General features: G+C 36.0%; 2 protein-coding genes across 2 annotated transcripts; one reads left to right on the top strand and one right to left on the bottom strand.

Moving 5' to 3' along the window:
- The first annotated feature begins 3,903 nt into the window (after positions 1-3,903).
- LOC125222215 (oligopeptide transporter 4-like) lies at positions 3,904-8,791 on the top strand. The gene is made up of 6 exons (XM_048124714.2): positions 3,904-4,490; positions 4,914-5,011; positions 6,253-6,816; positions 6,957-7,209; positions 7,388-7,570; positions 8,025-8,791. The coding sequence occupies exons 1-6, from the start codon at positions 3,993-3,995 to the stop codon at positions 8,637-8,639; spliced, it is 2,211 nt and encodes a 736-aa protein (XP_047980671.1). The 5' UTR covers positions 3,904-3,992; the 3' UTR covers positions 8,640-8,791.
- Positions 8,726-13,584, bottom strand: LOC125222216 (heat shock protein). Its single transcript, XM_048124715.2, has 9 exons — positions 13,264-13,584; positions 12,346-12,447; positions 12,074-12,233; positions 11,782-11,961; positions 11,375-11,509; positions 10,907-10,989; positions 10,333-10,426; positions 10,094-10,211; positions 8,726-9,267 (listed from the first exon to the last, which is right to left on the bottom strand). Exons 1-8 carry the CDS (start codon positions 13,521-13,523, stop codon positions 10,113-10,115), a joined length of 1,113 nt encoding a protein of 370 aa, XP_047980672.1. The 5' UTR covers positions 13,524-13,584; the 3' UTR covers positions 8,726-9,267; positions 10,094-10,112.
- Positions 13,585-14,332: the final 748 nt, after the last annotated feature.

Genomic DNA, 14,332 nt, shown 5'->3' with positions numbered 1-14,332 from the left:
TCTTTGTAGGGAGAGAAATGCTGGTAATAATCTTCACTCTGAGAAGATGTTTGAATTCTATGTTATGTTGATTGAATTTATAATGAACTATTTATTTTGAATTTAATTTTATTTATTTACTTTATTATTTAGTATTTCTCAATCTTTTGTTTGTATATCCTATTCTATTTATATTTCTTTCCCTCATGTCCTTTCATTACAGTGGATTAATAGATTGATAGATGTAGAAGTAGAATTATGTTTTTTAAATCTTTATCATCTTATATAAAATATTTAAATAGTTTCTATTCTTGATTTGCAATAATTTTTATATTTATTTTTATATATATATATATTCTTTATTTTGATTTAATTCATTTTAAATATATTTCCTTGTTTTTTGAAATGTTAATAATAAGTTTTTACAAAATACTCTCTCCGTCCCAGATTAGGAGTTAGATATAGTTATGACTCGGGTTTTAAGAAAGAGTTGAAGCGTGTAATAATTAAGTGAGATGGTGGAGTGTGTAATAAATGATTTGAGTTGGTTGAAAGTGGGTCACTTTTGACTTTTTAGATTTAAAAGATGTTTATTGGTTTATTTTAATGTAGATAATGACATTTTGATGTAATTTTGATGAACAATGGGGTAAAATTGTTTGACCAAATATGAAAAATTCTAAATGTGACTCTTAAACTGGGACGGACTTTTATGGCAAAAAGTGACTCTTAATCTGGGACGGAAGGAGTATTCAATAGTTTTTATTCGCGAACTCAGTAATTGTTTACTTTTTTTTTCTCTATATTAGTTATTCTTGAAGGATGTTTGTATTTCTTTCCCTCATGTCCTTCCGTTATAATGGATCGATAGATTGATATATGTAGAAGTAAAAATATATTTTTTGAAATGTTAATAACCATACAATATTTCAATAGTTTTTATTCTTGAATTGCAAAAAATTAAATAATATTATATTTTATTTTTTTGTGAAGATAATTTGGCCCGTGCTTTGCACGGGTGGTAAAACTAGTATATATATATCAGACATCAATCATCTCCACGCTTTAATGATCGCTATAATTAATTTCAAAATTTCCACAATTCGACAGGTATAGGTTGGGCAATCGAGGAACAAATTGTGCTCCAAATTCAACTCTTTATGTGGATTGCTTTTATATATAAAGAACAACGATACATATACAGATTCTTGGACATCTATATTTATGTGGAGTAAATTACAAAGTGATGATCAAAGTATAATTAATTAATGTATAAATACATATCAAATCTCAATCACCAGATAAAAAATGGAAGGATGAGATTGGATGGAATTTGAAAATACAAAATTCATTTCAGCGATTATTTATTTCATTCCATGTTTTCAAATATGTTTTATGAATTAAAAGCCTTTATAGTGAACTAAAACTCTCTTATAGTGAAAGTACAACAACCTTCACTATAGTGAACTAAACTTTAAAAACTTTAAACCCTTCATTATAGCAGCGTTTTGGTTCACTCCGTATTATAAACTCAAGCGCCTTTATAGTGAACTAAAACACTTTTGTAATGAATTCCGTGCTTTGGTTCCGAGTTATGTATTTAAATAATGATCGACCTATATAACTACTCCTGTTAATCATAAAAACATTCAATTTTAGTAAAAATGATTAGTAGTACTATTTTTAGTCAGAGTTTGCGGTGTCTATCTGGTCTCATCACCTATAATATCATGCATCACATATCTTATTTTTCTTAAATGGTTTATTATTTCGTATAATTTGCAATTGTATATTTATATATCTAATTATCTTGATATGTGAATAATTGACAAATACTCTAATTACAAATCTAGAATCGTAATTATTTTTTGAGAGGTGAAAAAAATAGAAGTGCTTTCTAGTTGAGCACTCTTCATTCGAGATGTGTCTATAGTGTAAGATTTGAGCTGCAGACCATATAACCCTATAATATTTTTTTTCAAGGCGTTTATTGGCTCGTCCATGAGTGTCCTGCTCGCGGCGAGTCATCCTCTTCTCTTTAAGCTTAGTCGCATTTTGTCCAATCAGAGTCATCAGACAACCTCTACTCATTTAGATGTGAACCTCATACCCGTCTCGTCGCTCAAAACAATGTCGGTTGAGCCACTAGTGGAAAAGTAGCAATAGGATGTGTATTTTGTTCTCGTCAGTCGGACATGTTCTCTACTGTTCCCTATTTTTCACGGTATCAAACCTTCACACATAAAAGATACTACCAATTAAGCTCATATTTTGGATATCTAAGTAATATAAAAGACAAATACTAAATGAATGTGTGAAATCTTTGATATACTAGAACAAATCCAACACACACGTAGTATATATACATAGAGAGTAGACTAATGAGTTAAATTTTAAGTGGGGACAAAGTTATACTCCACATTTGAATAACTAAGGTATACCACACAACTATTAATCCACTCTCATCCGCGTCCACACACAAGAATCGTCCTATCCTCATTAATTCACCACATTCAAATTCCACATCCTCATGTCAGACGTGCTTCCCAAATTTTCAACAGTTTTTCTACAATTAATTACGTTTTCACATTCTTACAAACAACAAAACATAATTAAAAATTGGTTGACTTCATATGTCAATTGTCATCCCCATCAGTCACTCCCACATTTTCTTCATTACCACTTAAAAAATCTCACTATATATATAAAATATATAAATATATTATATGACCAATATCCAGAGTACCACTTTAGTTTATTTTACATTGTTTTGTTTTGTTCGTTTCATATATTTAAATACCCCATAATTCGATTTTTATCAATTATTATCATCGCCTTTATTATTAAAAGTTTCTAAAATTCATAATTCGATTTTTAATTTGTTGGACATTACAGAAAAAATAGACAAATCAAACTTTAGTGTATTAAAACATAGATAAATATATAAAACAAAATAAGTAACAGTACTACTAGAACCTAATATGAATTGAAGTATTAAACGAAAGTAATACTTACATATAGCATTCTCATCAGACATTTATCATAACATTTCTCTCGGTATAAATGTACAAACATAGGACATGTCTTATCTATACATATATAAAAGACGAGTTTTGAGAGGATTTGAATAATTATCTTGTGCAAGGAATGTAAATACAATAAATAAAAACTATTAAATTAGTTTTGGCGATGTAACCGTCTATTAGGGTGTAGCACCAAATAATACTCCCTCCGTCCACGAAAATTCGTCCCGGTTTGACCGGGCACGAATTTTAAGAAATGTAATGTAAAGTGAGTTGAAAAAGTTAGTGGATTGTGGGTCCTACTTTTATATATTAGTTTTATAATAAAATGTGAGTAGGAATGAGTTAGTGGAATATGGGGTCCACTACCAAAAATGGTAAAAGTGAAATGGGACAAATTTTGGGGGACGGACGAAAATGGAAAACTGGGACAAATTTTCGTGGACGAAGGGAGTACTCCTTCCGTCCATCATTAAATGCCTCATTTTTCCTTTTTATTTCGCCAGTCAATAAATGTCTCATTTCACTTTTACTATATTTGGTAAGGGGACTCTACGTTCCACTAACTCATTCCACTCACATTTTATCATAAAACCAATATATAAAAGTAGGTCCCAAATTCCACCAACTTTTCAATCCACTTTACTTCATAAAGTCTAGCAATTTCTTAAAATATGTACCGGTCAAATATGAGACATTTAATAGCGGACGGACGAAGTAGTAGTACTAAAACCTGGAGTATTGAACGAGAGCAATACTTACATAGTACTCACATCATGACCTGTATTATAACATTTCTCTCAGTATAAATGTACGAAGGACATGCCTAATTAATTATAATACCAAAAAGAATACTCCTACTACATTTAAAATTCCCAACTCTCACCATATCAATTACTTCATCCTATATAGTTAGCCCCACCCCCATTACCCATAATATTAAACCTCATAGCCAAGTAGTGAACCCAAACTCCCTCTCCTCTCCTCAACATGGGAACCTTAGCACCCCCGGCCGCCGCCGTCTTCGCCCCAGACGAAGACGATGAGTCCCCCATCGAAGAGGTCCGTCTCACCGTAACAAACACGGACGACCCGACCCTGCCCGTGTGGACGTTCCGGATGTGGTTCCTCGGGCTGCTCTCCTGCGCCATGCTCTCCTTCCTCAACCAGTTCTTCGCCTACCGCACCGAGCCCCTCATCATAACCCAGATCACGGTCCAGGTCGCGTCCCTCCCCATCGGCCACTTCATGGCCGCGGTGCTGCCCGAAACCAGGTTCGGGCTGCCCGGGTTCGGGCCCAGGCGATTCTCCCTCAACCCGGGCCCGTTCAACATCAAGGAGCATGTGCTCATTTCGATATTCGCGAACGCCGGGAGCGCCTTCGGGTCCGGGTCGGCTTATGGGGTGGGGATTGTCACCATTGTTAAGGCTTTTTATGGGAGAGAGATCTCTTTCTTGGCTGGTTGGCTTCTCATTATCACTACTCAGGTACTAATTAGGTCCCTCTCTCTTGATAATTTTCTTGATGTGTATAATTTTTATTTGATTATGATTGCTTAAATTAGACTTTAATGTGGAAATTATTGAAAGATACATCAACTATTTTAAGTAAGCTGTTATTGAATTTTGTGATGTAAGTCTCTCTCAAGATCACTGTTACAAGTAGGAAATTTTGTTTGGGTATTGTTAGTAAAAGTCATTCTTCTTCCTAGATTAATTGTTCCATTCTGTCAACAAATCAGTGTCCTCTAGTATTTGAATAAGTTATCCAAAATCAAAACTGAAAAAGTAGAAATCGTATTTCATTCATACTTCCACTTGTGACATACTCAAATAATTTTTTCTAAACCATAAAGGGATATTTATTGGTGGGTGGTGAGAAATTAATAGCAGTAAATTGGAATATTGCAGGTGCTGGGATATGGGTGGGCCGGGCTTTTGAGGAAGTACGTGATCGAGCCGGCCCACATGTGGTGGCCCGGAACTCTAGTCCAAGTCTCCCTCTTCCGGTGAGTCAAATTTTCCGCCTGTTTCCACACTGTTTTATTTTAATTTATTAGACTACTAGTCATTATCATCTCATTATATTGTCATTTATTTTATAGGAGTATCTCCTAGTGCATATACTATTATGTTAATATAAGATTTCATCAAGTGGGCAATCCTTCTCCTTTTCTATGACTTACTTGACTTGATAGGCCCTAGGTTCACGTTTGTCACCAATTAAGCTATATGAATATCCAACTTTTTCCAAAAGTAATATATTTAGCTGGATACATTATTGCATAATCTTGCCATATATTTGCTTTAATAATTGATGTACACCACTGAGAGAGAGAGAAGATGGAAGCAAGTTGATAGTAACCTTTTATGAGCTTCACGTGCTAAATCTTTGGCCTTACAGTTACTCCACCTCTTGATCATAAATGCACCCACCAAGATTCCTCAGCAATCAATCAGACTTAGTTTGTGGACAGATTCATGGACCCATAGAAACCTAAAATCTCATCTAGATTCATAGCTCATGGAATCTATGGCTTAATTTACTAGGATATTTAAAAACAGTAAACTTTTTACTGATTACTACTAGAAAATGAACTCCCTCTAACTTACTGTCAAGAAACAGAAAAATTGGAGATTTTTTCTTAATCATAGCACAGTGAACATTAGCTAATAATTAAGATTAGCTGGAATTAAAGTAGATGAGAAAATGCTATACGCCAAACCTGAAAGAGGAGCTCTTGAATCGAATAACCTGGTGCGTATCAGCGTATCTGAAGCTCGTACAAAATCAGACTGACATAGGAAAAAAAGGAGATATGTGAAATTATAGAGGAACAAGAAATCAATCCTGAGATATGCTATATAGAATAAGACTATGTGAAATCACGAGGTCGAAAGCTTCGTTATTTATACGTGCAAAAACTATTACAAGTGATGAACAGCACCTGATAAGCTGACCAGTTTACATATTTTCCCAAGATTTTGAGATATCAAATGCATCTCTCCAAACTGAAGGATCTCATGTGAAAATACAACAATGCAACGCTGTGTAGACTTTGAAGGTAAAAATGAACCAAAATTGCCAAGGAAAGAGAGCAGAATTTGCATGTGCAGTGTTCATCACTCCTTTTCAAAATCATGTGTTTTCTCCACTTCATCTGCATATTTAGCGTGGTCCGAATTGAGACAGACTAAACTCCACATTCTTGTACCATAACCTCACCGATGATTTCTTCTGACTTTGCAGGGCTTTACATGAAAAAGATGAGGCGCGCATGTCAAGGGCAAAGTTTTTCCTGATTGTGCTAATATGCAGCTTCTCATGGTACCTATTTCCCGGGTACCTGTTTCCAACTCTCACAAGCATTTCATGGATGTGCTGGGCATTTTCCAAGTCAGTCACAGCACAGCAGATTGGATCAGGCATGAGAGGCCTTGGCCTCGGAGCCGTGACATTAGATTGGACAGCCGTAGCATCCTTCTTGGGCAGCCCACTAGTAACTCCCTTCTTTGCCATAATGAATGTCTTTGCGGGTTATGTGCTCATAATCTACTTAGTGCTTCCTACAGCCTACTGGGGATTTGACTTGTATGGTGCTAGGAAGTTTCCAATTTTCTCCTCGCACCTGTTCACATCTCAAGGTCAGAAGTATAACATATCTGCAATTGTAAACGACAAGTTTGAGTTGGATATTCAAAAGTACGAACAACAGGGCAGAATACATCTCAGCATGTTCTTTTCCCTGACATATGGGTTTGGCTTTGCAACTATTGCATCTACCCTAACACATGTGGCCTTCTTCTACGGAAGGTACTGAATTTCAATGCTACTTTTTATATTCATTTTTTAAATTACCACCTAAGTATATTTTATGCATAGAGCATACTCAGGTAATACATCATCCCAAACATGATGATTAGCTTAACAGCTTGTTAATATGTAAACCACAGGGAAATAATCGAAAGATTCCGTGCTTCATATAACGAAAAAGAGGATGTTCATACAAAGCTTATGCGCAAATATGCAGACATACCTTCCTGGTGGTTCTATGCATTACTAGCAGTGACCTTTACTGCTTCTCTGATGCTCACCATATTCTTGAATGACCAAGTTCAGATGCCATGGTGGGCACTGATCTTCGCCTGTATCATTGCCTTTGTTTTCACACTTCCAATCAGCATCATCACAGCCACAACCAACCAGGTAACTGAGTAGTGGCATTCCTCTCTAATGTTGTTGACTACAAAAAGAATATAGTTGTGCCTTCAGTGCCAAACATACACCGTGCATGCTCACAAACACATTCAAGGAGTATCATATAGCAACCGTCAATTTAATATTATTATTCTCTGATACAAAAATAAAAATGTTTTATTTGCAGACTCCTGGATTGAATATAATCACAGAGTATGTTATGGGTCTCGTATACCCAGGAAGACCAATTGCAAATGTCTGCTTTAAAGTCTATGGATATATGAGCATGGCACAGGCTGTCTCTTTCCTAAGTGATTTCAAGCTAGGCCACTACATGAAGATCCCTCCCAGATCAATGTTTATAGTTCAGGTAGATTGCATTGTTCACCTCACATTCTTCATCATCATGCTCTCAAACTGTGTATACTCAATCAGAATAGAACAATTATGTTTCAGTCCTAACCAACCACATAGATAAGTACATCATTTTAAATGGGTAATAACCAATGTTAGCTAAACTTTGAGTTCTACAGCCGTTACCTACTGTAAGGGATAAGATGATGTGGATACCAAAAGGGATGAGATCCACACTCGAATAAACTAATCACCAATTCGACTACCAACCTACATATATGATGAGCATGCTCAGCATGGCCTTACTATAGGAAATTGGAATATGTGATAACATAGAAGAACATAATACTCATCACTCTAAGATGCAAGGCAGTCTTTCTATGATATATTGTTGTATAATCAATACCTGAAATTCTTACCATCCCAGTTGACTTACTCTTCTCATCTGTATTCCATTTATGCTGCATCAGTCCGTGGGAACAGTTATAGCTGGAACAATCAACATTTCTGTGGCGTGGTGGCTGCTTACATCTATCAAAAACATATGCCACGACGACCTCCTTCCACCAGACAGTCCGTGGACATGCCCCGGAGACAGAGTCTTCTTCGATGCATCAGTCATTTGGGGTTTAGTGGGGCCCAAAAGAATATTCGGAAGTCTCGGAAACTATAGTTCAATGAACTGGTTTTTCCTTGGAGGTGCAATAGGTCCTGTCATTGTCTGGCTCTTCCACAAGGCATTTCCAAACCAATCTTGGATTCCTCTAATCAACCTGCCTGTCCTTCTAGGGGCAACGGGTATGATGCCACCTGCAACACCATTAAATTACAATGCCTGGGTCATCATTGGGACGATCTTCAACTACTTCCTCTTCCGTTACCGGAAAAACTGGTGGCAGAGGTATAACTACATTGTTTCAGCGGCTCTAGATGCCGGAGTAGCTTTCATGGCAGTGGCACTCTATTTTACATTCGGCATAGAGGATAAAGAAATAGATTGGTGGGGCACGAGCGGTGAACACTGCATCTTGGCTACTTGTCCTACCGCTAAAGGCATACAAGTTGCTAATTGTCCAGTTTACTAAATGTTTTCCACTAATAGGTATCAAGGATATTTTTGCTGCCTTTATTTCTGTGAGTATTCTGCAATTTTAAGATGTTAAATCAAAGGTAGAAACATGAAATATATGTATATTCATCTACTGATCAAAGTACTTGTATATACACAATAGTCCTATATGAACTAGGCAATCACTAACCTGCTCTACTTATACCATATACTGATACACACAAATCTCATTCTAACACTTCCCGTCAAGCTGGGGCACAGATATTAATCAAGCACAGCTTATACAAAGTGACAATCAATCTCAATATGCATGGTTCACTCATGAAAGACTAGATTAGATGCCATGTGAATTGCAGCCTGATTATCTCACCAAAAATTAGCTTGTATTCAAACATTCAAACCCACTTCACATACAGAAACCAATGTGCATTCATGATCTCACATACAGATAGTCATAGCTCTATACTCTGAATCCACACTAGAGCGTGGGACCTCTTTATCTTTTAAAACTTTTCGATGAAATCTTCCGTCCAAAGAACACAGAAAATCCAGAAGTAAATCTTTTGTCTTCTTGCGACCCCACTTTTCTTGATCTCCTCATACAAGATTCTTATCTCATATATCACGGCATGCCTTTGTCAAATCTGAAAATGGAACCAAAAGAAAGTCGTTAGCGAATGTCCATAAGTGAGACACATGATTCACCTAAACCTTTCAAATTGCGCATTATTCCTTCCCTGTTATCTTTTCCATATTACACTTCATTCTTATATGCAAATATGACCTTCTATTGAAAGTTTACCATGAAATTTCATCAGTCAAACACTAAAAACACTTCAATATTCACAATAACAATAATTAAAGAAGTAAAACACAGCACTCATATAACCTAACAACCCTACAATCCTCGCAAGATAGAATCCAAGAGATAGAAATATTGAATTTTGGGGGAAAATGCATTAGAAATCCAAAATACACAAATTAAGGCTACTATATAATCTTAAACTAAGAAATCCACAATGATATAAATCCACAAAAAGAGGTTAATCTTAACTAATGGCCACATGATACCTAGTAATTGAATCCTTTTTCCTTATTAATCACCAGAGTTAAGTATAAACATGGCAAATTGTGTTACATATTTTGGGGCTAAAGTATATCTCGGCAAAGAGAAACAAAATTGTCTAATAAATTATAAGGTCACAGTCTCTTGATCCTCAGAAGATAATCCTCTCACTTGATATAAAAGTAGTGCCAAACAACAAGGCTGTTGTAATACAAATCAAACCGTCATATTTCTAACAATGTACTGTCCACCACCACTTACAGCCTTTCTGTGTTAGAAAATTTTAGTTTATAAAAGTGATCACATGGAACCCCCAAGGCATAAACCCATTAGATCGACGCTAGTCAATGAAATCATGGAAGTAACTTCAGAGAGTAAAGCGAGCTAATAACAAAGTAACTAACTTCCTTATCACTGATGGCATTATCTTATTGGCGATGGCAGTGCTGAACGCCACTGGTTATACTCATCCATACGAATAATAAAGGAGCTGGAACCTGGAAAACCACCACCACCGTATGCCTGCAGGTAGAGATACAGAAACCAGACTTGAAACTTGATCAGGAATTCTGCTGGAAACATTCTTATATGGGTTGTTTATAATAAGTGCATAAAAGGAGAATAAGTCCGCCACGTTGCAAACCTTAGCAATTTCAGATGTATCAGTACCGCTGTCTACAGTTCTCAGGCACATTTTTAGATTGTTCCTCTGCATGTAAACGACTGCTCCAATAGGCCTGTTTCATTTGTAGGCATACTCAGTGTGACACACATGGCAAACAAACACCCAGCTAAGTAGCAGTAGCCACACTAAACTTCTGTTTGTTTTACTTCAGGCATCAAATTTACAAAGGTGAAAAGAGAGCTAATAGTAAAAGAGTATCAAACTTGAAAATTGAAATTTAAACATGCTTAAAAGGTTCGCCTAGTAATTTAAACTGATACATGCACACAACAATTAACTACATCAAGGCTCAAGCTAGCCATGAACGATACACCTATTGTGCAACTGCATACTATCATCCATATGTTCATGCCTGTTGCTGAGATGAGTGGCAATCTAGTCCTAAGGAATTATGGCATCAAAAGTTTTCGGAAAACATGCAAGACAGAGATGCATATGACAAACATGAAAGACAGATGCAAAAATGAATTACGAGGGACAATTAATCTTATGGAAAGACAAAAGGAAAACAGATAGAGCATGGTTCAATCACCTTAACCCAGCTGCTGCACTCATTTGGCTAAGTTCCTTGCCCATTTCATCACTGAAATCTGAATTCCCATCAGATCTTATCGCCTAGCCAACAAGATAGACGCCAGGCAATTAACATATAATTATATTACTTCAGGCTTTTAATAGTTTCAAGCCTGTCAAATGCGAGAATCACCCCAAATAAAATAACTAAATAAGAATTATACTCCACTTACTTTACTCTCTTTCCACTTTAACTATTTAATTATCATTTTCCTAAAACCCATGGTTAAAAGAAGTGCCTCACTTACCGTGGGACAGAGGGAGTAGAATATAAATTTAAAAAATAGCAAATGGAAATAACAAGAATAAAGATGATTCAATTAATGTAATTATGTCACATGCTTTAAGATTGACTTAATGATGAAAATCACAAGCGTAATTTAACTAATTATGGACTACTGAACAGGTCATTTGACAATTGTCATACCAGACATTCACCATAAAAGCCTCGGCCCAACTTAATCTTGAACACTTTATTCAGCAGTTTACTTGCTTCTGTCTGTCGATTAGAAAGACAGGTGTCTCCATTGATGATCAAGTCTTCAGAGCAAATCTCTGTTAACTGTTCATAGCAGAAGAAGACCAAAACTAAGTAAAGTATTCAAATCTACACAAATCAAAGCATACCAGTGTTGAAAGAATAGTGACTGAGTAACTCTTTTCCTTCAATGGAGTTGACTTTAAATTATTAAAAGATTACTTCATCCAGCAATACAACTATCAGATAGTACAGAATCTACAGATACAGTTACTGCTTTTTCAGTTTACAATTGCTTCAATGGTGTCATATTTCCAAAGAAGAAAATGGAGTAAATTTATACAAATTGCTTGCACCTGTTGATACATGAGTGGGTTAGTGATGCAGTTTAATTTCGACCGAAATGCTCTTAGTCCAATATAAAAGGCTTTAATGTTGGGTAAATTCCATTGCCGTAGATCTCCAGCTTCAACATATTTGAGAATCATCTCCATGCGTTCTTGGTCATCATGGTTTAGCAGGCTCATATTATCAATCTGCCATGTGTCTAGCACTTAAAATGAGTCATCACTACTTATGAAAATTTATTAACAGCTGTATATCCAGTAAAACAGAAAAACCAAAATAAAACATCCAGCTCTGAGTTACCTGATCAGATCTAGTATCTGAGAGTTTAGCAGAGAAATATTCATACACAGCAGTGGAGCTACTCTTCTCGATATTTACATGAATTGAAATATTCGGATCAGAATCTTCCCTTGAAGAAATTTGGGAAAGCACTGATTTCCGGTGATCAAAACCAATGACCCTAATAACAAAAGATGTTGAGTTAAACCAGTGCCAACTTCATGTCCAGAACTCCCAGTTAGAAGGAATCATACGTTAAAAGACATTCAGTAACATGTGCAACTATGACTCACGTGGATGATGTTCGCCTGGAAAGCTCCAAAGGAAAACCTTTCGGACCCAAACAGTCTAAAAAGTAGCACGTCTTCATTCCTTCTATGCACAAGTCATCAACGCTAAAGAAACATTACAACGAAAGAAGACTGTAAGGGCAGATATATACAGTGGCAAGGTTACACAAATGTTAGTACGCCTGTGGCAGCTCATCACCAAAAAACAGTGGATCAGGTCCTGAGTCACACCTACTTGCATCTCTGATACAACATACTGGTGAAAAGTATATCCACTATACTTCAAGCATGTAAAAGCAGAGTGCAGTATAAACATCGAAAATAAATTCCCCACAACACCACCATACATTCTCTGAAACTATAGGTGATGCACACACAAGATTTAGTACTACTATATTACCTAAATGGATCAAAAATAGGAAACAGGAATTTTTTATTTCATTTTCGTCTATATCGAAAAATGTGAAACAGAAGCTCAATCACAAATTATCATTTCACTTCAACACACATGTGCTGACTTACAACAACAATGCATACTGCTTAAATGCTGTTTCCACATCAGGATTGAATACTAAATGCCACTTCCAACTGTACACCGCAAGATTATACCATAAATTCATGCAGATTAAAAGCAGAATGCAATATAAGCATAAAATCAAATTCATCACAACATCGCCATACATTCTCAGATTGTGATTAATGCTAACTACAGGTGATGAGTACATGTTAATAAATTACCTAAACGGATTGAAATTAGGAAATACTATGAATTCCTGATTTCAACTCCATCAAAATCAGAAATGCGAAACAGAAGCTCAATTACAAATTACTCCATATCATTCATTGAATACTAAATCACATTTTTAACTGAACACCGCCAGATAATACCATAAATTCGTGAAGAAGACAAGCATACGTTACCTGAAGGGCGAAACGGAGGAGAAAGGCAATATGAAGCAAGGGAGGTTGAGTCGAGAGTGGTAGAGGTGCGCGAAAAGCGCTCCAAATGCGCCGGAGAATGAGGGGTAGTTGTACAGCACCAAGTTGGGGATTTTGTTCTCCGACGCCTTCCGTATTGCTTCCAGAGTGGCGTCCGAGCGCAATTGACGGACCAGCAGAGGAAATCGGAAAGTGGCGGAAGAGGCGGCCAGCCGCCGTGTGAAGGCAGCGGAGGGAGCCATTTAATTTTTCCGGCGGTAATTATCATAAATATTTCCCGTAACTGTTTAAAATGTTTGCTCTATTTACCGGAAAAATGAGTGCAACATTAATTTATTTTATTATAAAATTAATATATTATTCATTTATATTTTAAAAATCCATGTCAAAATCAAATGCAACATTTTATCTTATAATATCACAGCAATACTTGTAGTTTTTATTCTAATTTCATCTTTTTTCTTATAATTTTTTAAATTTATGGGCCCAATTTCTTACTTTTGAAAAACTTATTGTTGAAGCCATTCATAGCTTCTTGAAGGACTTCTACTATATTTACATTATGTTTGATGAAAAAGTCATGTTGGACTCATGAATAATGTAAGAAAAATGAGAAGGTTCGGCTTTTGTCGTGGACGTTCGACTTGTCTATCATCTTTATTTCGAACTGTTCGATTTCTTTTTCAGGCCACTATTACAAGTCGACTCATAAACGTTCTCATTAGTCACAACCATTTTGATCGTAGATCATGTTTTTTTGCATACCAACCACATGGGCCACTGTTCCACTCCGAACCATAGGCTCTCTAAATAAAAACACCTTATATTACAATTTACAAATGAAAACTCATCCCAAGGGATGATGAGTATATTAGAAGAAATTATAGCTCATTTAATTTATAAACCCCCACACAAATTGTTTTATACAACCAATGTGAAAATCATCAACTCAGTTCTTGAAGGTATCAATTTACAAACATCAACCAGTGACTTTAGCTATAGGGTTGTGATTCCATCAGCCACCAACCCTAATGCAGTTGAAGCCTGTTGA

Source organism: Salvia hispanica, chromosome 1 (genome assembly GCF_029641045.1).
Source record: "Salvia hispanica isolate PSC_SH4W2 chromosome 1, Shi_PSC_v1, whole genome shotgun sequence".
In the NCBI taxonomy this organism is placed as follows: domain Eukaryota; kingdom Viridiplantae; phylum Streptophyta; class Magnoliopsida; order Lamiales; family Lamiaceae; genus Salvia; species Salvia hispanica.
The sequence above is the reverse complement of the archived record's forward strand: the minus strand, read 5'-3'. Positions and strand labels throughout refer to the sequence as shown.